The sequence below is a fragment of the Colobus angolensis genome, unplaced genomic scaffold (assembly GCF_000951035.1).
Source record: "Colobus angolensis palliatus isolate OR3802 unplaced genomic scaffold, Cang.pa_1.0 Scaffold213, whole genome shotgun sequence".
Taxonomy (NCBI): domain Eukaryota; kingdom Metazoa; phylum Chordata; class Mammalia; order Primates; family Cercopithecidae; genus Colobus; species Colobus angolensis.
The window spans coordinates 60,106-84,321 of NW_012115300.1; the positions used below are offsets into that span (position 1 = coordinate 60,106).

Consider the following 24,216-nt stretch of genomic DNA (forward strand, 5'->3'; position numbering starts at 1 on the left):
TAAACAAAAGATTCTAATCCCAGCCCAAGCTATAGCATCATCACAGGGGGTTCTCTGTGGTTGGTTTTGTGTCACAGAAACAGAGTAGTCAAGGTATCTAATATTTGTGTGATACCAAAAAAAAAAAAAAAAAAAAAAATGGAGGTTGTTTGTTCAGCCAAGAGAACCTAAAGTAGGAAAAAGATAAGGAAGTGTTTATGGAAGTAGTTGTATCTTGGGGTTTGCTGCACCAGAGGACAGAAATGGGACTGATATGTGAAAGTTATCAGAAAGTAACTTTCAACCCAAAGGAAGGAATTTGTTAAGTGGAGATATTCAAAAGTGGAACATGGTACTTCCTAGAGGAAAGAAACAATCATTTGCAGAGTATTTGTCTCGGGTCTTCTCCAGCAGGAGATATTTAAAACCGGGTGACCTTATAATTTATTTCCCAAACAGGGACACATTTGAGAATGAAAGGATAACAGCTACAAACTGGGGTATCCCAGGCAAATGGATTCACATTACCCTAATTTGCCCTTGTAGACCCCTATCTGTGTGGACTTGCTGACGTATGGAGAATAGGGAAATACTGACCCTAGTAGGGGAAAGGGAAAGGTGGGAGCTCATGGAAGTGCTGAGAAACAGGGCAAATCTGTGACCCTCTCATCCCCGCTTCTGTACCTACCCTGATAGGATGAAACCTAAAGACCCATATCACACAGGATCTCTGTCAGTGAACCTGGATGTAAACAAAGTGTTAGGATCCAAAGGGATCCACCTGGGAAAAATTCCAGGACAGTAACACTGTCCCCAGAGCCAGGGTGGAGTAGATACTCTTCCCAAGCCGAGTTACTCAGAGAGTTCTACAGGGCATAACATTAGACAGTAAGAACAGGACCAGCCCCAAAGGACCAAAGACTGTGGTGATGACAAGGTACAGAACAGGACCAGCCCGATAGCAGGACCCCACACATTACAGGCAGGCACAGTGAGAAGAATGGAGAAGGGCAAGCATATAGGGGCACAGCCTCCCTAAATATGGTCTGTGTTACACTGCCTAGACTTAGAAGTACCCAATGAGGCAGCTTTGTCTTCCATTCTAAATGGCAATTCAAATATAACAAAAACTTACTTTTTACTATAACAAGTTTATTGCAATCTGTAAACTGCTTGAAAGGATTATTAAAATTAACATTCCTAAACAAAAAATCACATTTTACTAACTGAGGATACTAACTAAATGGATACTAACAGCTATGTGCTCGGCTCCCATCCCTCTTTTGCACTTTGCCCCTAAATTGAATGGGCACATTCCACTTCGCCATGCAGTCATTTTGACTCAGGAAAAACTGGTTCCAACTCCATGGTTCGAATGAGCCACTTCAAGTAATCCCAGTTCCCTGCTCTGTAATTATTCAGATCAAGCTGACAGCACTGGCATATCCCTTGCAACTGGTCTTGCTCCAGGAACATGGTCTAAGTCAGCCAGACCTAAGGGAAAGGCTATTTTTCAACATGAATGAGAGTCAAGGTGGTGATCCAGTGCTGCTGGCCATCATCAGGGGAATTTGATGGAAGCCTGCCCGTGGTTGATATCACCACATGAAGGGACAGAAGCAGACAAGTCAGAGCCAGACCTCCATTTCCACCAGGCATTCCCTGCCTCTGGCTTTCTTTTGGAGGTGATAACTTTCTTACTGTGTAAGCCAGTTTGAGAGGCACCCCTCTTGATTCTTCATGTGGAAGCATCTTAGTAGATCTATAGAACAGTGATTCCCAAACCTGCCTGCATATTGAAATTCCTCAAGGATCTTCAAAAATTACTGATGCCCACATTCTACTCAGAGATTATGATGTATGGGTCTAGTGTGTCACTGGGTGAGCCAATTAAGCTGTAAATTTCCTCCCTTCCTGGAGATTCTTTCCTAAGAATGTACCTCTGCCCAAGGCTAACACAGGGCACTCTGAGACTTCTCAAAGTGACAGGAATATGTGTTCCCAGATGGACTTTCTCCACCCTCTACAATACTGAGGGACTTTCATGCTTTGCAAAAAGATTCGAATTGCTCTTCAGCTATCCTGCTTGGATTCCCCTCTTATCACATTTCACGAGATATGGGTTTGAGAGCCTTCCCTAGTAAAATGGGATTATAAGTCTCTATAAGCCACATGTTTGGAGTCTCAAGAGGCCATAGTAAGAGGTCCCAACTGTTCATCAGTAATGTTTTTTAAAGGTAGAATGGATAAAAGGACAGAGATGGAGTAGAGGAGGAATGATTGAGATCTGACTACACTGTTAACATTCTCTGCCACCCTCTCTTTCCCTCTCTCTCTTTTTCTCCCAAACCCAACATCAAAAACTAGGTCTGTCTTTCACATTTATGTGTAACTTAGATCTGACTACACTGTTAACACACACTGCCACTCTGAGCCTCAGTACCCTAAACGCTGATGAACTGAGAAAAATGATATCTGTTTCACCTATGTAGTAAAGCTTTTGTGAGGATATGAGCTAATACATATAAAAATTCAAAATTAAAAAGTGTTTGATGAATCTAAGTTATTATTATGAGAGGTCCAGAAAGTCAAAAATGCAGTCTAGACCTAACCCTAATAGATACCAGCCATGCCAGCAGGATGAAATGGCTTAGAAGAGAGTTACATTCTCTGCCAGCCTCCCCCTTGGCATCCTCCCGCTTCATCCTTCCTCTTACCATACTTCATGAAACGGCAAAGCTTGCACTGTAAATGCAACTCTAAGATACATCCTTGCTCCAACCCACTTTCAGCCAGATTGCCATGCTCTGAGCTCTGCCCATATAGAATTCCTAGGGCTGCCACTAATAGGCAGGAAGGTTATTTTGCTGCCTTTTTCCCCTAGGTTTTTAGAAGCACTCCACTTCCTCATCAACAGTACACCTCTGGGCACCGCAATGCTTTATCATTCCCTGCTTGAATTATATTATCTATCATAAGAGACATCTCTTGAGAGGCTCGAGTGCTAAGTGGGGAGTGATTTTTAGAAAGATGTGTGGGAAATGGTTTCAATATTTGGCAGTTCCTAAAGGCAAGATGATTTGAGACATTGGCTTTTTAAAAATACGCTTGATCAGCTCATTATACTATTCCCTTATTTCTGAAAATGCCTTGTCATTTGGAATATTACGTTTAGCAGTTGCACCAAGGTAGAAATTTCATAAACTAGAGGATTGTAATTTTCAGTTTATTTCAGTCATTTATCCATATATGTCACATATATCACATAAATGTATATATTCACCAGGATATCAATCTTTCTTTTACAGATATCTCCATTAACATATACCATTCTGAAACTAAAGACATAGACAATCCCCCAAGAAATGAAACAACTGAAAGTACTGAAAAAATGTACAAAATGTCAACTATGAGACGAATATTCGATTTGGCAAAGCATCGAACAAAAAGATCCGCATTTTTCCCAACGGGGGTTAAAGTCTGTCCACAGGAATCCATGAAACAGATTTTAGCCAGTCTTCAAGCTTATTATAGATTGAGAGGTAAGGAAAGAGATGAAACCTGTTTAGCCTTGTGTTATTTCCATCCCTTCCCTTTCATTCATCCATAGGTTGTCTTTAGCCTAAAACTTCCAGGTCTGTCATTTAGCCACAAGAATTATAAAAATCAACCTAGTGGTAATCTGATAGTAATGAATAATGAACATTCAAAACTATGGTAGATATCAGCTCTTATGGTTTAAAGTAATGTCTTGTGCAGCATAGAACCAAAGGGGCATTTATAAATCACCAGAAAACCTTGGCATCCAGATTTTACCCCTTTACTTTTTTATTTTTGCCAATGCTCAATATTGCATTTTAATGTTGTTCATATGAGTAAGAAGCACAGGATGACTGCAATGTCAGGGATCTAAGCAAATTGATTTATGACTTAAGATTTCATTTTTCAAAAGCAACATTACAATCCAGATCCTCTTATAAGTTAGTGTATTGATGATCCCACAGAAACTTTAAAGTTTGGAAACCTAGAGGCGGTTGAAGTGCAGAGGAGAAACAAATTAAGAGTGGTTACCAAGATACAATGCAGGAGTGTTAGCAGAATTTACAACACAATTACAGTGGTTTCTAGCAGAGTTACAGTCCACTTTTTACCCCAAGACTGCTTAACAGGATTCTGATGGCATTCCCAGAAACCATTAAGGAGTTCATCACAGCACAGCCATCAGTGACTATCCTTTTCACTAACTATGGATGACAAAACTCTCATGGCTTCTTTTTTAAAAGAAAAAAAAAATCTTTGGTAGCTACTATTAAAATTCCCCAGGTGGCTCCAAATAATGCAGAATATCTTGTCTCTCTGAGTCCTAAATTCAATTGTCTTACATGCGAAAGTTGAGAGTTTTACTGATTTCTACCTTGATCACACTAGATGTTTGCTTCCATTCCAAAAAGCAGAGCCACCCTGCTTTATTTAAAGCCCATCTACTAGAGCAAGCTGGTTCAATTCCAGCCTGTGACGTGTTGTACACTATGACAACTGAGTACCCATTTCATAATGCTAACATCTAGAAAACTTCTTGGATGTCTATTTCTGTTAGATGTGTCCAGGTTAAATTAATCTGAAGAGCTCTTATTGGGCTTTGGAAGCATAATTAACTAACAGTCTCAAAAATATCAAGTCTATTGTTCCTCATGTGTATCATTTGCTGTGGAAGTAAAAAGATATTCACTTTCTGAAAGAAGCCACGCCCATAGAAAAGTGAAAAGTACTGGACCATAGTCTGAAAGAAGACTCTCACTATAGAAAATCAGGGGCACTATATTACTATTCTGAGGTCATAGAAGGGCATCTCCACAGAGCAGGTACTAGCCAATGCTTGTTGGTGTACACAGAACACAAAGGGCCCATTGGGAAAATAGAGAAAAGACACTGACATGGCTAAATTACTAATTTCGAGTGTGCCTACACATTGATCAGATAATGACCCTGGTAAATTCCATGTCGTTTGCTCAGGGATGGATGTACATATAGTGTTTGCATCACACTGAATATAAATGCAACTATTCCTATTTTCATGTAACTTCTAATTCTTTACAACATTCACAAATAGGATTCACTGCAAGTATTTAGAATAGACTATTTATTGCTGCAACAAAATTTTTAGCTCTGAATTTTTATTCTCAGCTCTTTATTCTTGATTAGGTTGCCTCTTTCATTCTTGTTTCCCTGGATGAAACAAACCATTGTTTTTCTCCCCACAGCAATGACAGTCCATTATCTTTATGGCTGCCCCTAGGTAATATGAAATTTTACTATTCATCAGCATGGGTTTCTTAAGTCAAACAAATTGGTTCACAAAGAAACAAGAAATAAGACCCAGCTACAAAGCGGTGTTCCTCTGACAGAGAGACCCACTTACTGTTCTTGTTGCTACTTTTACAAAATTATCTGTTGACATCTTTCAAACTTAGGAGAGAAAGCACCCATATTCCCAAATCAAATGGAACATTGAATTATTTCATTTTCCAGGGCTTAAAAGCAGCACAGTGAAATGTTCTGAGCTTTGTGGTAGAATCATAAATGTGCTTATCTCAAAGCACAAATGCAAAAGAGGCAAGTGTGTTTCTGCTAACTACAGGCTGAACTCTGTGCTCCAGCCAAACTTCTTGCTATACGGATGCCTCCCTTCAGACTCCCCTCACCCTCACCTGTGTCTCTCCCTCCATTTCCCTCCCTCTCTGTCTCCCCTACCCAACACCAAAAACTAGGTCTTGGCCAGGCATGGTGGCTCAACGTTTGTAATCCCAGCACTTTGGGAGACCGACGTAGGCAGATCGCTTGAGGTCGGGAGTTCAAGACTAGCCTGGCCAATATGGTAAAACCCTGTCTCTACTAAAAATACAAAAAGTAGCTGGTGGCATAGGCCTGTAATTGCAGCAACTCAGGAGGCTGAGGCAGGAGAATCGCTTGAATCCAGGAGGTGGAGGTTGAAGTGAGCCAAGATCGCATCACTCTACTCCAGCCTAGGCAACAGAGTGAGACTCCATCCCCAAAAAAAAAAAAACCTAGATCTTTCTTTCACATTTATGTATGCCTAGAGAAGGTTAAAGATGGATAGGGTCCTAGTTCTTGCTACACCCTGTTGTCTACAGATCAACAGCATCACCATCACCTGGAAACTTGTTAGAAATACAGAATCACAGATCCAAACTGAGACTTACTGTCAGAATCTGCATTTTAACAAGTTCTACAGGTAAAATTCATTTGTACTTTAAAGTTCTAGAATCACTAATCTAGAGAACATCTAGCCAACTCTCCCTTTGTACAGATAAGAAAACTGAGATCTGATGAAGTAAAGTTTCATGTTCAGGGGCACAGCTGGCAGCAGAACAGGGGTAGAACTAAGTGTCCTGACTCCCATTTCAGTGTGTTATTTCTCCCTCTAATGTGTGCACAACCCTGTACTGCTCATTTTCACATACCATTGGTCTAACAATACTAATTGCGAATAACTGTCTGCAGGCCAGGACTTCCAATTACAGACTGCCGTGTCTGGCCTCCAGGGTATGTGCTCCCTGGGGTTCTTCCTACATCATCAAATGACTTAGGATATGACATTCAGCAGGGAAGCTGACATTCTGTGATCAGATTTCAGGCATCGGCTGGCAACTGTGGGAACACTGGGGTCAGGGGGAGGCAAAGGTGCTGGATTTCTTTAGAATCACTGTGGCAGTCCCTCCCAGTAGGTTCAAAGGAGGATAGTACAGAACAGGTAAATCAAAGGTTTAGAAAACTCCAATTTTGAGAAGTTTTCAGATCCCTCCCAGCCCTGAGGTCCTTTGATGTCTCAACTTTCAAGGGTTTTTTTGATACTTCCCCAGTAAGGATGGGGGACTATCCTGGTGGGTTGTGGGCTTGTGCTGCCAATCATGGAAAGATTCTATGCCTCCTGGCTTATGAGAAGCGTCCAAGAGAAAACTGACATCAGAGGAGCCACAGAAAAAGAAAGCCTGCCCCGCAGAAAGAGTCTGAGATTTCCTCCTTAACATTATGATTCCTATAAACTACAATGTCACAGGGAGATACTTCTTCAAGCAATTTCAGACATTGTGCTCTAGGAAGAAGATTCTTTCAGGGCCCTTAAGGAAGATTTTGAGTAGTTCTGTGTCCTGTGGTAGGAGAAAGGACAGCAGGGAAAGGAGCAGAACTAGGAAGAAGATGCAAGCAACAAAAATAGCACCTCCTACTTGACTGCTCAACCTCAGTCTCCCCAACAATATGACAGGAACTGCCTGCAGAAATCTCTGCATAACTGGTAATGCATCCTCAGGTTACATAGCACCCAGGAAAATGAACTTCTGTATACATCTGTCTACATGAGTTATGATGCCTGTCAGTCTGAGTTTGGGCTCAACTGGGAGCAGCTAGCTCAACAAAGAACACAATTAGTTCAAGACTTAAATTGGAATGAAATAAAAACAAGTCTTAATCTGAGACCAAAAGCCATACACTCAAAGGTTGTGCCTAACTTGTAACCAGAAGAGATTATCACATAATAGCTTCCCGGATATTTCACACACAGATATTGTCCATGAAACTCACCAACACTTAGATATTATCCATGAAAGTCACCAAAGACAGTGCTAGTTTATTTTATGTATTGTTGTATCTCTGGCACTTACATAGGTTTTGAATTGAAGTAGCCACAAGACAACATCCCCAGAGAGAGAGTATGGAGTATGTAGGAAAGAAGGCTAGCAAAGGCGGCTGGTTTGCTTAGACTGGACATACAACTATTAGGATCTGGACAAAGCTGAAAACATCTAAGTGCCGTTTCCTTCTTGCATATTATGTAGACTATTGACTAGAGATGAAGGATCAGAGACAGCTTGCTGGTTTGTATCAGACAAGGCATTCAAACTTCTTGATCCTTGCCTGACATTAGACAGTTCACAAAAATGAATTCTGCAAGGTGAGGTGCTCCATTGCTTCCCACATGTTGATCCCTGTTATTTTCCCCAGTGTGAGAAGCCAGATGGCACATTTGAGGCGGTCAGGGTGCAGTCCTGTCTTTGTGGGTTACTCATTAAAAGAACAATTACCTTGAAGGTTCTGGTCAGGTTGCTGCTGGTAAATGACCTGAGCTGCTATTGATCAAACAGAAATCTAAGAGAAATCCAGACGTGGAATAAGTGGGGAGGAGGGAAAAACATACAGGCATAAGAGTCTCCAGATTGGTCTCCTCTCACCCTATTCCTCCCCATGGTCCTTTTTCTCAGCACAGCAACATTTCTTTAAGTGTTTCTTTAGTAAGTCAGATGGTGTCAGCCTCTGCCCTAAAGGCTCCAATTGTTTCCATTGCTCTAGAGGTAAAAATCAACATATTACAAATGCTTATAGGGAGACTTCCAACATTTTTTGCTCACTTAAGCCCCTAAAACAACTTTTAAGCTATATAATCCCCTCTCATGCTTTTCCATTGACATCTAAAATTTTTTGGCAAGTTTAAGTTAATAAATATGTTGTAATTTTTGGTGAGTTGTAAATATTGATATTTAAAATAAAACTAGAATTGGATCTTTCTTATGTATCCAATAGAATCTACCACAGCCACTCAATATTTACCATCAAATTCTTTTAACAGATATGTGAGCAAATTCTTCTTAACAGTAGGAAATGTCACATGGTTCCTTTTTCTACATACACTCACATTTCCATTCCACTTCTCAGAGTCCCATTTTAATGTAATTTATGTTTATGCTTGAAAAATCTGTTATTGATTGCTCTAAAATACTTTTTAGTAACAAAAATATGAACATAAATTGAAATCACATTTTTTATTTCTTGTGGCTATAAGATTTATGTGTAAAAAGAAATTTCTTCTGGATTCAGTTGCACTTATCATTTTTAATATATAATCAATTAAAACTAAACACATATAGTTTTAGTTTTTGTTGATGGATATAGAGTGAGATTCAAGTTTTGTGGTTGTTAATGTTTGTAAATACAAAATCGCAAATGCAAAATTCAAACAGGGCTTTGGAAGAAATCAATGTTAAAAAAGGATCTGTAGCTTACGCTTCCTTAGCTTCTGCCTCTGAATCAAAGTGATTGCTTTGGTTTTGCTCCTCTAATTGTTCATATACAATTTGTTGTTATTTATATTGTGCATTGCTAAAATGAGACTAAATTTAACATCAATTTTATCCCTATTATCTTAGTTTCAGTTAGGTGTTGAGAAAACAACTTTACATAAATAAGTAGATGGAAACAGATGGAGTTTTGTTACAGCACTGTTCTTGTTCTTTTTTTTTTTTTTTTTTTTTTGAGACAGAGTCTCGCTCTGTGGCCCAGGCTGGAATGCAGTGGCGCAATCTCGGCTCACTGCAAGCTCTGCCTCCCGGGTTTACGCCATTCTCCTGCCTCAGCCTCCCGAGTAGCTGGGACTACAGGTGCCGCCACCTCGCCCGGCTAGTTTTTGTATTTTTTAGTAGAGACGGGGTTTCACCATGTAGGCCAGGATGGTCTCGATCTCCTGACCTCGTGATCCACCCGTCTCGGCCTCCCAAAGTGCTGGGATTACAGGCTTGAGCCACCGCGCCCGGCCTGTTCTTGTTCTTTAAATTCCTTTTTCATTATATGCCAATAATCACATCATGATCTGTCATCATTATTTTTAATGATCTATCAATCAGCTGTCAACCTATTAGGACTCCTTCTAATTTGTTGAAAGCAAAGAATCATAAATCCCCTAGATTGCCAAAATGTGTGTTATCCCTCAACTCAGTTCACTCCCTTTCTCAAACTCAGTACTGTTATTGCAAATTGTTCCTTGGTGTGGTAACCTAGAGGCACTGTGCCACAATAAGAGTAGGGATGGATGAATGGGGAAAGGATTGTGACCAAAAGGGAAGTGCTAATGAAGAGGTGTGTCTTTAGGGAGACCAATTTTAGGAAAGTTTATACAGGAAAATGGAGACCTGGAAATTGATTTTCTTTAAATGCTGTGTGCCTGCTCATCACTTGGAAAGTGTTCAAGGACAGCCAGGGGCCCTGTACTTCAGTTTGGAGACTGCTGGTCTGCGAAACCCTACACAATCTGTGTTCACCTCGTCACATCTTTCTTTTTTCTTTTTCTTTTTTTTTTTTGAGATGGAATTTCATTCTTGTTGCCCAGGCTGGAGTGCAATGGCATGATCTCAGCTCACTGCAACCTCCGCCTCCCAGGTTCAAGGGATTCTCCTGCCTCAGCCTCCTGAGTAGCTGGGATTACAAGCATGCACCAACATGCCTGGCTAATTTTGTATTTTTAGTAGAGATGGGCTTTCTCCATGTTGAGGCTGGTCTCGAACTCTTGACCTCAGGTGGTCCGCCAGCCTCAGCCTCCCAAAGTGCTGGGATTACAGGCGTGAGCCACCACACCTGGCCCTCGCCACATCTTTCTATCTTCATCCTCTATTACTCTCAACCTTGCTCTGGCCACAATGACATCCTCCCTGCTCCTTCAATGCCCCTAGCACTCCACAAACTGGGAGACTTTACTTTTCCCAAATGGCTCAAAAGTCACCTTTACAGTAAGGTCTTCCTCAACCACTCTATTTTAAAGTGCAGTTTTACACACACGCATGCACACACGTACACACACACACACACACACAATATTCCCTATTTTCTTGCTTTCCTTTTTCTCCATAGCATATAGTAAGTACTCAATAAATATTTGTTAAATGAATTAACTTTTAGAGACTGTAAATTTGTGTGTCAACATAAGCCATGAAATAATTTTCCATGTTATTAGACTTTGCTTGGGATTGGGTATGGGGAGTCTCTTAGGGCATGGCCATTTTCCACCCCTAATGACTCTGTATTACAGTGTGTCAGGAAGCAGTATGGGAAGCATATCGGATCTTTCTGGATCGCATCCCTGACACAGGGGAATATCAGGACTGGGTCAGCATCTGCCAGCAGGAGACCTTCTGCCTCTTTGACATTGGAAAAAACTTCAGCAATTCCCAGGAGCACCTGGATCTTCTCCAGCAGGTGAGCCTAAACACCACATGGTTATTTGGAACACTGCACGAATAGTTCCCAGGCTCCAGCCCCTAGGCCTTTTGAATTGGTTTCCACAGCATAATAGTTAGTTGAAGAAGTGCTTGGAGGTATCTGATTAAGCCAATAGAAATTTTATTCTCGCAAAATAATATGGTACAGTCAGGTTGAAGTGTAGTTTAAGGGAGAAGGGAATGAAAATAGACTTTAGCTCTTCAGTTGGCATTATCTCCTGGTAAAATTACTTTTTATCTTTATCTTTTTGCAGAGAATAAAACAGAGAAGTTTCCCTGAGAGGCAAGTACCCAATATAGAGTGTGTGTGTGCTCTTGACTTTAAAAAGATAGTATAACAGAGTGAAACTAAGCTATTCTACCTGTAGGATTTTATGTCAGCCACTAAGATCTGAATAGATTATTCTGACAGACAATTCCTGCATATAATGTACTGAAGATAAATCAGTACATTAAAAAAAAAAATAGACCTTATAGATTTAGATAGATGTTTGCATTGTTTGCAGACAAAATGAATTAATCACTATGTGATATGTATTTAATGCACACCTTCACTTATAAGAAATAGAGAAATTAAAATAGTTTGATTTTTCAAATTTATAGTAAACTATTAATTACCTCAAGAAAAGATTTAATACAATCAAAGAACAACTTGAATTTTGAACTCTCACTTGGTATTCTGTAAAGTGTTAACATCTCTCAAACTAAATTACTAAAGCTCTAAGTTATATCCTCAACAAGAACTGAATATCAAATAAGAAAATTGAAAAACAAAATAAAGAGAAAAGGAAAACTACATTAGATTAAATGATTAAAGAAGAGAGACGTTGTTGTCAAACTCTAAACTCACAAAAACTCACAAAAAACTCTAAACTTACATACATCTTATGGCATTTAGAAGTCTAAATCTGAAGATAATACTACAAAGAGAGACACACATTTGGCCATACGAATTACTGACAGTACTTTACAATGCCTTTCATATTTATCCCTTCTGTTTCTATTCCCTTTGCCACTAACCTAGTCTGGGACCTTATTAATATACTCTGTGAAAAATGTCTAATCTGATCTCCCTGACAGATTTCCTTGCCTCTAACCTCTTCTCCTCCTTAACTTGCATAACTGCTGCTAGATTAATGTCTGAAATATTTCTTTTATTACATCGAGCCCTGTTCAATGGCTTTCAAAAGATTCCTACATCTTCCTCTTGCCGTTCTGAATATCCACCCCCAACCTTCTCCAGCCCACCTCCGTGTGCAGGAGGCTGAGTGGTAAGTACTGCATCACTGGCATCCCTTGCTTCTGGCTTCTGGTTATGGCCAGCCAGTGAGGAGGAAGAAATCAGAGACAGAAGAGAATGATGGCAGAAAATTTACACACACCTGCAGAGTCTTTAAGGCCTATTGGCCTTCTTCAGCTTCAGCTCAGTTCCTGCCAGGCCGTTCTTTCCAGAGGGCCTTATCTATGGCTGACTCCTGGTCTCCTCTCATCCCTTCTGGCCCCAAGGATAGTTTGAGCACCCCACTGTTACTGAAAATGGGGGGTACTGCACTCTCCCTTGCGGTTGCTCTTATACTCTTCACACAACTTCATAAATAATCCCTTTACTGAACTTTGCACCAGTTACCCCACTATGAGTGAGTCATCTGTTTCTTGCTAGAACCTTCACTGAGGCAGAAGCTGAACTAACTAATCCAGACCTTTCACCTCCTAACCTTTCCAACTTGGCCTCCCATTATTATTATCCATGATTCCACAGCTGCCACCACGCCTCTTCCTCACTGCATATCGCCCACACCCTATTCATTCCGATTCTGACCCTAGCCTTTACCTCTTGCTTGGAAGAATCTGCCTTTTCTACTCCATCTATCAAAATTCAACTCTCGTTCAGGCTCCAGGTGGAATCCCACCTCACCAGGATGTCTTAATGGACTATTTGAGTTTACAGCAATCTCTTCCTGCTTTGAACTTTGTACTCTTTTTAGCACTTATATTTTTATTGAACACTCCCTTGCTTTCTCCAGTTTTCCTGTAGAGTATAAACTGCTCAAGGGCAGGAACTGTTTCATACTTTCCCACCTACTGTACAAAACTGAGCAAAATCCTCATTTATTTTGTTAATCAATTATGTCTACCAAGCCACTCTTTTACAGATTTTAAAAAGAGATTGCCAGGAGAAATAATGTGACTAAGGAAAATCTTAGTACTAGAGTATTACCTTTGTTCACGAAACACAGACATATTGATTCTTCTCATTTAAATATAGGATAACACTTTACTGATGCTTCCACTTTTAAAAAAGAAAAAGAAGGCAACTCAGGGTCCATCCATAAGAAAAAAAAATCAACAGAATGTACCAAATCTTGACAGAGAACCATTAAAAACTATAAGGAACAATTACCCAAGCCAGAAAGAAAAGGAAATGGAAGCATTTCATCTATTCCTGTACCTGCCAGCATTGCTGGAGAGAAAGAAAGGAACATGAAACAAACATTTTACATTAGCTATGGTTACCAAGTTGTTTTCAAAAACGAAAGAAAGAAAGAAAAGAAAAGAAATTATCTTTTACTTTAATCCTTTCCAAGAAGACAAAACAAAATTTTCTCACCTGACTAACCCGTAAGTCTACCAATTTCAAATGACTTTGAAATAAAGCCAGTGGAAGAACTGAGTAGCTCAGCTTCCCAAATTACAGATCCTTGGTGATGGTATAGATTGCCAGTTTAATGGCAAATCACATCTTTTAGTAAAGGGTAAGAAAACATCATCACAGGGTCCTGCACAAAATGGACTGTTGACTTGTGACTAATGCGATAGCCAGCATTTTACTAGCTGTTATTTTGGTTATTTTTTTTTTTTTTACAGCAAGACACAGAAGGAGATGAGAGTGATATTAAGAGGAAGGTGATCTTACTATAAACAAAGATCTGTAAAGTAAAAAACAAATTGTCTAGGCTATGAGTGCTATAATGTTTGATATAATGAGAGTTGTTAAATATGGTCTCCATAAAAACCATTTATTAAGTACGTAGTATAATACTAGAAAAAAATAACAAGAATAGCTGATTTCAGATTCCACTATAGAGGCTAAATTTTTATCTGGCCTGTGTGTACAACTGTAGTCATCGATGTTTACCAGTTAACATCTGTTCTGATTGGCCAGAGCCTGTGGCAGGCTGATTGATAATATTTTATATATCACACATTAACAATATGGCAGAATTGTGTGTGGCAGAAATATGTAGGTGATACTATTGGCTATGACTAATTCTAGATAACTGTACTGTAAAACAACAGAACACCTAGCCATTCCCCTTGGCCTTCCCATCATCACGAGCCACAGAAAATTAGATCAAATATATCGGTCAAATGCTGCTATATTATACTAATGCAGACACAACGCTTTGGACCTAATAGCTTACAGTAACAAACCTTCCAGTGAGTTTCAGAAGATATTACTACCATTGTTACAGGACTTTTCCCTAGTTCAGCTAAAAATGGGGTCCTTGTCTATCCCACAGCCATGAAAATTTAGGCTTGCAGATGGTTTGAAGGCTGAATAAGGCAGGGTTTTATTGGGTGGAAAGGAAGAAAAGGGGGAAACAGGGACACTGGCCTAGCTAGACTGCTTCCCACCCACAGCTTGAATCCCAGGTTCCATACAGAAAGAGGAGGGGCCAGTCTCCTCCTTGCTGCAAATGGCATGAACTTCCCAAGGCTCTACCCCAGTGGGCAGGCTGGTTGGAGTTTTTCCGGGGACCCTCTCCCCACTTGGCCCTCTCATTCCCCACTCTAAAGAAGTACGTCTAACCATTGGATTAAGAATAAAGACAAAGACAAAACCGCTTCCTGCTGACAGGGGCTGTTATTTTGGGGAAACAGCAGTCAGAGCTCACTCAGAGGCCGATTTAAGGATTCCCAGCAGAAGGGGTCATTGTCTGAGGCTCTGGTTGCATGACTGTCTGGAGTCTGATGGCCCTTTTTGCCAGCATGTTGTGCTTCTGGCTTCCTTTCCCCTGAGCCCAATCCTAAGACAACCAGTTTAAGGTTTGGGAAATTAACTCTTTCCAGTCTGGAGGATGCATCTGAGGGGAGCGTAGTATGAAGACACAATTATGTATCAGTGAAGAGGGAACAGAGGAGGAGAAAGGAAAAATAAGGCATTTTTTTTAAAGGAGTCCCAGGGGTTCGGGATGCATTTGAAAGGGATGCAGACTGAAGATGAATGGCTACACATCTAGAAAGAGGGGAGCAGGCATCTCTGGTTTCCTTCTCTTCCTAACATATGCCCAGGGTACATGACGGAGAGAATTAAGAGTGTCCTCTTTCCCTCTTCCATCCTTGCATCCCCAAATCCCAGTGACCTTGTCAGTTCCCACCATGAATGCCAAAACAGCTTGCACCCATCAAGCAGGGAGGGCCTCAGAGAATGGAAATGATCTGCTCTCACCTATGTCTCTATCCCTGCTACCGTCAGTAGCCTTGGAATTCCCTAGACCTCATTTATACCACAGATATTAATGTGGCCTTTATCCACAAAACAGGAGGCTTGGGGTTGGCTAAATCAGCAGGAATCAGCCATGTTCACCTGTGCTGTGCCTTTTAACCTCTGTTGTCACGTCTGGATCCCTCAGATCCAGTTTTCCTTCCTAGGGCTTTTACCAGAAGCTTGGAATTGAGTTTGGGACAAAAATATGTCTCAGGGGGTTCCATGGACTCGTTATCATAAGCTGAATGCTAAGGTGAAACTGTGGAACTGAGTCCTTCAACAAGGGAGAGAAAAGGATGTCTTGTGCCACACCAAGATAACTAGTAGCTATAGTTATGCTTGCTAGAATTTGGGTGCATGGTGCTTGGCTTTGGTTACTTCCCTTGGTCCTACTTCCCCAAAAAAGAAACCTCCATGTGATGGGCACCCTATTTATTCCCTATTTATTCCATCACCTGGCAGGATTTGCAGGATAATTGCTCAGAACTAGAAATTGATCCAGATTTCTACATTACCCATCCCTCTTGTTCTTTCTGAGTTGCAGCCAGAGATTGCTGGTTGGTTCACAGAAGAAGCAGGGTTAGTCTAAAATATAGGCAAAAACTTAAAAACAACTAATGAGTTTAGAATTTAATGACAAATGTATAAGTTTTGAAACATAATTTCCCTCTCTCCAGTCCTCATTTTTGTTAAAAACAAAATCATAATAGGACTGAGTTGTTTGCAAATAGACTTTGGTTTTATACTTGGCCTAATTATTTACATAAAGTGCAGCAATAATAATTATTTCTACATAAGCCTTTTGGATTGGTTTTGATGGATGTCCGTTCCACAAGGAATCTCAGGTGAGACTTTCAAATGCTGACCCCAGCTATGGTTGTATCCGCAAATGCTTGTGAGGTGGGTGATCCCCTCCTCTTAAGGTCCTAAGATAAACTTGGAGCTCCTGGACCTGTTAGAAAGTGACATTCTTTACTGACCATAGGTCAAGGACCCTGTACAGGGACTGCATAGACAAGGGTATAAGGCCAGTTTCCCCACTGGGAGGCTTTTATTGGTTCTGTAAGTCAAGATGGACTCCTTAAAGGGAGGCATACACTTTCAGTCAAAGCCTTGATAAAATACCCAATTTTTCCAATTGTGTCTTGTTGCAAAAGAAAAATGGAGTCTTATTGCACTGATGCAAACAACTATATTGCCATAAGTTAAGAATACTCACAGATAGTTTCCAAATTCTAAAGGAACCAGGCAGAGAGAAACAAACATGCTCCAAATTTTTATCCCAGGAGTATACATTACTTAATTTTTAAAGACTATAAATAGTTCAAAATAAGTTTCCTTGACTCTGAAAAATAAAACAAGGATCAGCAATATTCCAAGAAAAAGTCAAAAGATTGCTTCAGCTTTCTGAGTTCAGTCCATTTAGTTAACTCTGGTTTGGCTTCATATTCATGAGCATCTCAGCTCCTCACCAGTCTTGTACATTTTCCCTTATTCCAATGTTACAATCTCCAAAGTTATAAGAAGTCTGTATTTGAGAGCACCTGTTAAAGTCCTACAGCTTATTATGAAACATCTTTTGAAAAGGATAAAAACAAGACAGCAACTGTCTGTGAATAACAAAATGTCCAGCGTAGTTACAGATAGAAACAATTTACAAATTTGGTTATCTCCGTGGTTTACAATAAGTTAACATAACAACCTTAATTATGATTGATAGTGAAACTAGTAGGCCTTACAAAACCTAAAAAGTTAGCACCAGGTGGCCCTAGATAGGGTCCCACCCTGCCTAGATAGGGTCCCACCCTGCCTCGATAGTGTTCCACCCTGATAGGGTCCCACCCTGCCAATTCCGGGAAACAACCTCATGAGGTCCCACCCTGCCAATTCCAGGGGTCTCACCCTGCCTCGAAGTTCCCGGAATTATCAACTCCAGGAAAGAACCTCATAAGGTCCTGCTCTAACCAATTAAACCAAGACCCCTTGCTCAGGCTATAGCTAGACCCAATCATTTTACGCCTTAAGCTTTGTTTGAATTTCGCGCCATAAGCTGTGTTTGAACTTGTGTTAGCCTATATAAACAGCCTGTAACAAGCAGTCGGGGTCCCAGGACCAACTTAGAGCTTGGGACCCTAGCGCGCTAGTAATAAATAACTCTCTGCTGTGAACTTCGTGTAGGTGATCCTTCGCGACGACCCCTGCCCAGGAGGGAATCGAGAGTTCAGTTCCAACAATAGCATACTTTTAGACATTAGAATTTGCAAAATCCCACAGAATTTTGGAACATAGATCAGCATTATTTACCCGGATAAGACCTAAAGAAGATTGAACATCACTTTGACAATCCCGTGTACCTAAATACATCAAATAATCCTGTTTACCTCTTTTCTGGACATTCCAGGGGCTCTCCGGGCTATCCAAAAAGCCAGGTGTCAGGAAGAACAATTTTGAAACTGAAGTTTGATTTTGGGAAGCCTTTTAAATATGTTTAAAGCACTTGATATTATGAAATGTAATTCCAGATTGCCATAAATTATTTATTGTGCCAAAATGACGACTCAGAAATCTTAAAGAAGCAAAAACCTTTTATAACCCTTTACAAATTTTGCCAAAGAGCAGATTAGGGCCTGAAGAAAATTTTGTTATGGTTTTATCTCAATGCTCAATTTACAGGAAAAACCATATAATACCTTTTGTTTGAATTTAGTCAATATGTTCACACAAAGAACCTCTTCTGCAAGAGTAATTTCCACAATTCTTCCAGCACTTCTTTGAACCTTCAGCCTTTTTCCATCTAATTGAATACAATCCTTTAACCCTAGGCCAAAGTTTACATTTCCATGCCTTCTTATAACCTTTTACTAGAAAAACACATTTTACTGTTCTTACACCCCTTGCATGTAAATCTGTTTGCAGTAGTTTCAATCACATGTTATATTGTTAACTCCCAACAATTTTTAACTTCAAGATAAAACCTGATAAGTTACTTTAATTGTGTGCTAACTGCAGCAGAGGTTTGCCTTTTTAGTTAAGGGTGTAATTAGTTCCATATGTCCCCAGGCCTTACCTATTGTGAAGCCAAAAAGACAGTTCTCAAAACCCAAAAAGCAGTTTATAACCTCAAAACACTTAGCAAACCTTGCATCTGACCTGCATAGTTTAGTTCACCTATTTACATTTTAATGACACCTTCATTTTACCAATAATCTTTAAGGTTGTTTTTATTTCTTAAAGAATAAAGTCACATGCACTGAAAGGTACCACAGCTTTTAACTTTCCTTAAAAAAAATTAGATCCAAGTGCTTGTCTTTCTTTAGGCCAAATTAATTAGAGTTCTTTGACAGACATTACACACAGTACACACACAGACAGGCAGAAGAAACTCCAGTCATTTAAGAGACTGATTTAGAAAAACATTCAAATATCAAACCAGAAAGGGCTCATCCCCTAAAGCAGGATTAGTAAACAAAGTCTTGCCACTGGAATTACAAGCCACGTCCTCAAGATGTATAACAAGATGGAGGCTTGATTTCACAACCAAAACTTTGCAAAGAATACAGTGATAGTTGTTGGGAGTGGGGGTCTGGCCTGGTAAAGGGGAATAAGAAATTTAAAGGTTAACTGCAGAAGGGGTGGGGAAGAGTAAAGAAAAAAAAAAGTTTAAAAATGCTTCGAGAAGAACCTCTTATTCTTACGCAAGAGTTCCTCCACCAGGGGAGAAGTTTAATTACTGTCTGATGGAGCTGGACCCCTTGGCTGGGGAAGCAGAAGGCTGCTGCAGTGACACATGGCTGGGAACAAGCCAGCCAGCTGTGTAGGACCCTTAGACCATGTGTCCCAGCCCCAGCAGGGAGGGGAGAGCAGCGGGGAGATGCTGCTCACTGCTCCTTTTTCAACCCCGAAAAAGGAAGGAAAGGGCCATGAAAATGCCCAGAAGCGATGGGGTATGGGGGCATGGTTTCCCCTACCCTCAGAAATCCGAGGATGAAAAGGCTTAGAAGCAACAATGAGAGGTTTTGAGTCCCCATTTCACTCACTACTTATCGAACCCCACGTTGGGTGCCAAAAATGTTACAGAACTTATCCTTAGTTTAGCTAAAGACGAGGTCTTTGTCCCTCCCACAGCCATGACAATTTAGACTCTCAGATGGTTTGAAGGGTGAGTAAAGCAGGGTTTTACTGGGTGGAAAGGAAGAAAAGGGGGAACACAGGGACTCTTGCTAGCCCAGAGTCCCTGCTAGAGTGCTTCCCGCATGCAGCTTGAATCTCAGGCTCCACACAGGAAAAGGAGGGGCCAGGCTCCTCCTCGCTGCAAACTGCGCAAACTTCCCAAGGCTCTATCCCACTGGGCAGGCCGGTTGGAGTTTTGTGGGGGACCCCCTCCCACTTGGCTCTCTCACCACTACTCCTTTCTAAGTAAAGCTTGTCAGAATGGGCCAACATTATACACAAATAGCTCTAACACCATGACCTTGGATCTGCTCCTAGAATCTCTTCCACACCATCATTCCATGGCACTGAGAACCTACCACCAACTTCCTGGCTAGTTACCATTACAGGCAATGGCTGTGCCCAGAATACAGATTTAATAAACCTGTATTACCCAGAAATCTACCTCTTTCCCATTACTGTAACCACAAGAGTTACTTTATTAGATAAGCTTAATGACTCTGAATATGCAGGCTTGAGGGTCTGAGATTTTAACAAGAATATTTCAGTCACAGATCTTGTCATCAATTATCTCTGATGTCAAGAACACAGTGTAAGTGCAATGGAACTATAACATTAGGCCCCAAAGACCAGCTTTGCCTACCACAGAACCCCAGGACCACACAAAACCACTACAGTGGAAAACACCGGAGTCAAACATAACCATTTTGGAGAGTTTTTTGAATTTTTCCTCAATGAGAATATATTCAAAAATTACTTCTGTAATTTAAAACCAGGTAAATCCAATTTTAAACTATGGTTTTCCTATAACTTTTAGGTCTACTCAGTATAAGAAATTTAAATGTATATTCTCTACTGTCATCAAGTTCTCTTTCACCACCTCTTCTTTCTTTTCTGTTGCACTAATAGAAAAGATGAAGTATCTGCAGAGAAGACATTGGGAGAGCCTGGTGAAACCATTGTGGTTTCAGCAGGTAAGCTTAGATCTAATTTCTTTGCTTCTAAACTTTCATTCAAATCATGATAGCATGTTATTTATAAAACAATTTCTAATTGAAGATATTGTTTATAATGTACTTTCTCAAAGCTAGCTTATATTTCTAACCTTGTAAAATAATTTAAATTTATCGTATAAAACTTGGAAAATACAGAAAGGAATAAAGGTAAAACCAAACCACTCAATATCTTACAGTTTGGAAGCAACCATCATGAACATTTACTATTTTCTGCCTTCTTTCTTCTATTATATACACGTTACTGAGACCGTTTTTACTTAGAGTTTGTGTCATTTTTTCCACTTAACCCGATGTAAAGGATATTTTATAGTTCCACTAAAATTTCTTCAAAATTATCATTTTAATGACTTGCAACATTCTATTGCATCCATACAGATGTCATCAACTTAACCATTGTATCATTGTAACTGACATTACAAATAGTGTTTTAATTAAGATATTTAAACATAAATCTTTGTCAAATCACTAATTTCTAAAAATAGGTTACTAAATCAAACACTATGGATTTTAAGGCTTTTAATAAATTTTGCCAAATTTGTTTTCCAGAAATTTTGTTACAATTTAAATATCTCACTGGCAGAAAAGACCAGAGCCTGTCTCATTACAACACTTATCAATATTGAATATTACTATTTATTCTAGAGTTTGCCAAAAGGCAGAGGAAAATCATTTCTCCTGTGTATATTAGATGTTTGAAATTTCTCTTTCATGTATATTTCTATTGCAGTCTTCCCACTTTCCCATATAATCTAAGAATACTTTTAAACATATACAATAAAACTATTCTCTGGGCATTGTATTCCCCAGTTCATTTGATTTTTAGTAATGTGAATAAGGTTTTAAGAAATTAATTTTTGATAACTTAAAATGTAGAAATTGAGAAAATAGATATTTGTAAATAAATGGTAATATTAGTTTCCCATTTCTTTCTTTACTGACATTCAGAGTAAGCTGATGTGCCTATATTTCAGTTTTCTCCTAAGTTCAGCTAATTTATCATTTCTAGACTGACTTGTAGATAATAATAGGACAAGCCTAGTTGAATTTTAATTATAAAATAGTTAGCAGTAAAATGTATTTTTAACAATAAAAAGAAGAACTGCATAGTTAATTCCCACTTATAAACAGCTCAGATTTGACCTGTGACACCTAATATCAAGTCTTATTCAAAAAGGTATTATTTAGAGGAGGCGCATACAAACATGTAAAAAGAAGTTTTGTACTAACTTCATTTTAAAAGGGAAAACAATCAAAATTAATAAGAGAATTGAAATTTATATTTGTACTTTAAATTTGTAGTTAATATACTTTAGCTGATAGAAACTCTTGTGATAACAAGATTAGATTTAATAAGATAAGTTACAATAACTTAAAATGACCTCTTTCTTATGAATTATTTTTCATTTTTTTAAATAAAAACTTTGAGGGACCAGTGGACAACTGATATAATATAATGTGATATATCACCACCATATATTTGAGTTCTAGCAACAAATGTTTTAGAATGATTTACCCAGTACTCCTGGACACCTGAGGTTGAAGTACACACACAGAACAGTCAAGATTAGATTTTGATTGGGAAATATTACTAGGTGCCTAGGTGTGAAGGAAGAGTGAGAAACCTCTAAAAGAGGCTGAATGCATTTGAAGGTAAACCCCGGCTACCTAATAATTGTTTTTAGTTGTAATTATGTGAATAATTTATATTTTCAAGGTAATAAAATGGAAGGATAGCCAAATAAAAATTTGTTCTTCTAGGGTACTAGCTAAGCACTTTCTTATTGTAACAAAAATTGTAGCATAAACCAATTATTCATAGAATTACAAAGTTTGAAGATGCCTTACATTGGCAATAGTCTGGTGAAGTCCGGAGCACAGAACACACCCATCCCAATTGCTCACAGCAGGATTCTTCAGTGAGGGCAGAAGGGGAAGATGACAGGGACCACATCCTTTGAGGTTCTGATATGTCACAGGGTATGTACTTTATTAGCCAAAAATCTGTCGCCCAGATGATTCTGATACCCACTCTCATGCCCCCACTAGGAAGCACAATTTCACACCCAGTGCAATTACTTCACAGAGCCTCACAGTGACAAGTGACTACTTGTGACTGCCAGTTCCCAGGTACCACGTGCTCTTCAGGGAGTAAGGAAAGATCGAATCATTTTTCAGGATATCCTGTTTTCTAAAACACAAGAATAAACTAAGGCATTCTATGTTTTTGCCTAATTAAGGTTGAAATGGAAAGCTGTTTCTGGCTAAATATAAACCAATTAACAATAACACTATTTTATCTGAGCATTTTTTAAATAGTAATTTATTACAAAATAGAAATGCATTTGTATTACAATGATGCTTTTTTCTTTGCTTGAATAGAACCTAGACTTGCACTCTATGAAGATCTTTAAAAATATCAAAACATTTGCCACATGTTTGAAATGGTCTGTGGTGATCTGTTCTAAAAGAAGTGAAATTCATAGCATCTTAATGTTCTTTCATCTCTTGGGTTTTTCTGATTAAAATATTATGCCTCAATGATTGCTAAAGCAATCTACATTTTAAAGACTTGGGTAGTATTCTAAGAAAACTCTCAGGAGAGCAAATTCAAGGTAAACATCTGCCTGTGCGTCCTTTATATAGTATCAAAAAGAAAAAATTAATCAGGTCTCATCTAGCAAAAGCATTTAACAATAACACATACAGGGGAGCACCAAACTTGGGTCTTTAATAGAAAAAATTAAGAACTTACAACAGAGTATGAGTCATATTTTTTCAAGAACATATTTATGTGATCTTAAAAAGATGAGTTCAGAAGGCTCCTAACATCTGTAAATTTCAGAATGACAAAAAAGCATATTGAATTTTGACATCATTCTAATTTAAACTCCTCTGTTCTCATTTTTGTGTCCTTAATTTTTAAAATTTTCACAGATGTTGCCAGCGTCTCACTTGGGCCTTTCCCTGTCACTCCTGATGACACCCTCCTCAATGAAATTCTTGATAATGCACTCAATGATACCAAGATACCTACAACAGTAAGAAGTTCCTAGAGTCGATCTAGCTCTTCATGTGTCTGTTTTTGTTCTTTAGCAAAACAGGAAAAGAGAATGGATAAACCATCCATTCAATAATATTAGTGCTGTATTTTTGTCACTCGGTTAAAAGTCAGTGACTTTGTTCCATTCTTTATTCTGACTTCTTCTTAGGTACTGAGGGGGGAAACATAGACTGAGACCTAGAATAAAGGGAGAGGAGTTACAAGAAACAATTTAATTATAAGCTGTGGAGCGCTGGAGCCCTTTTGCCCCAGCACCTAACAGAACTTAAATGTATTGGTGCTTACCAAGTGTTAGAATGAATCAATCAATCAATTATGAAGCTCTTTCACCACTGAAGTATAATTCTATATTGACAGTAAGAGTGAAGGTTTTGTTCTCAGTCATGTCCAGGATGAATACGTCAAATAGATATCAACATGATCAAAATCCTGTGTTTA

The 24,216-nt window shown here is 39.2% G+C and overlaps 1 protein-coding gene across 2 annotated transcripts in view; it reads left to right on the forward strand.

Moving 5' to 3' along the window:
• Nucleotides 1–24,216, forward strand: part of IMPG1 (interphotoreceptor matrix proteoglycan 1) — a 152,139-nt gene that overhangs the window by 35,031 nt on the left and 92,892 nt on the right. The window contains exons 2-6 of one of the 2 annotated variants that reach the window (XM_011942932.1): nt 3,288–3,521; nt 10,853–11,019; nt 11,297–11,325; nt 20,611–20,675; nt 23,652–23,755. In XM_011942932.1, the coding sequence (XP_011798322.1) occupies nt 3,288–3,521; nt 10,853–11,019; nt 11,297–11,325; nt 20,611–20,675; nt 23,652–23,755 (599 nt within the window). The remainder of the gene's footprint in view (nt 1–3,287; nt 3,522–10,852; nt 11,020–11,296; nt 11,326–20,610; nt 20,676–23,651; nt 23,756–24,216) is intronic. The other variant, XM_011942933.1, reaches the window with a different exon arrangement.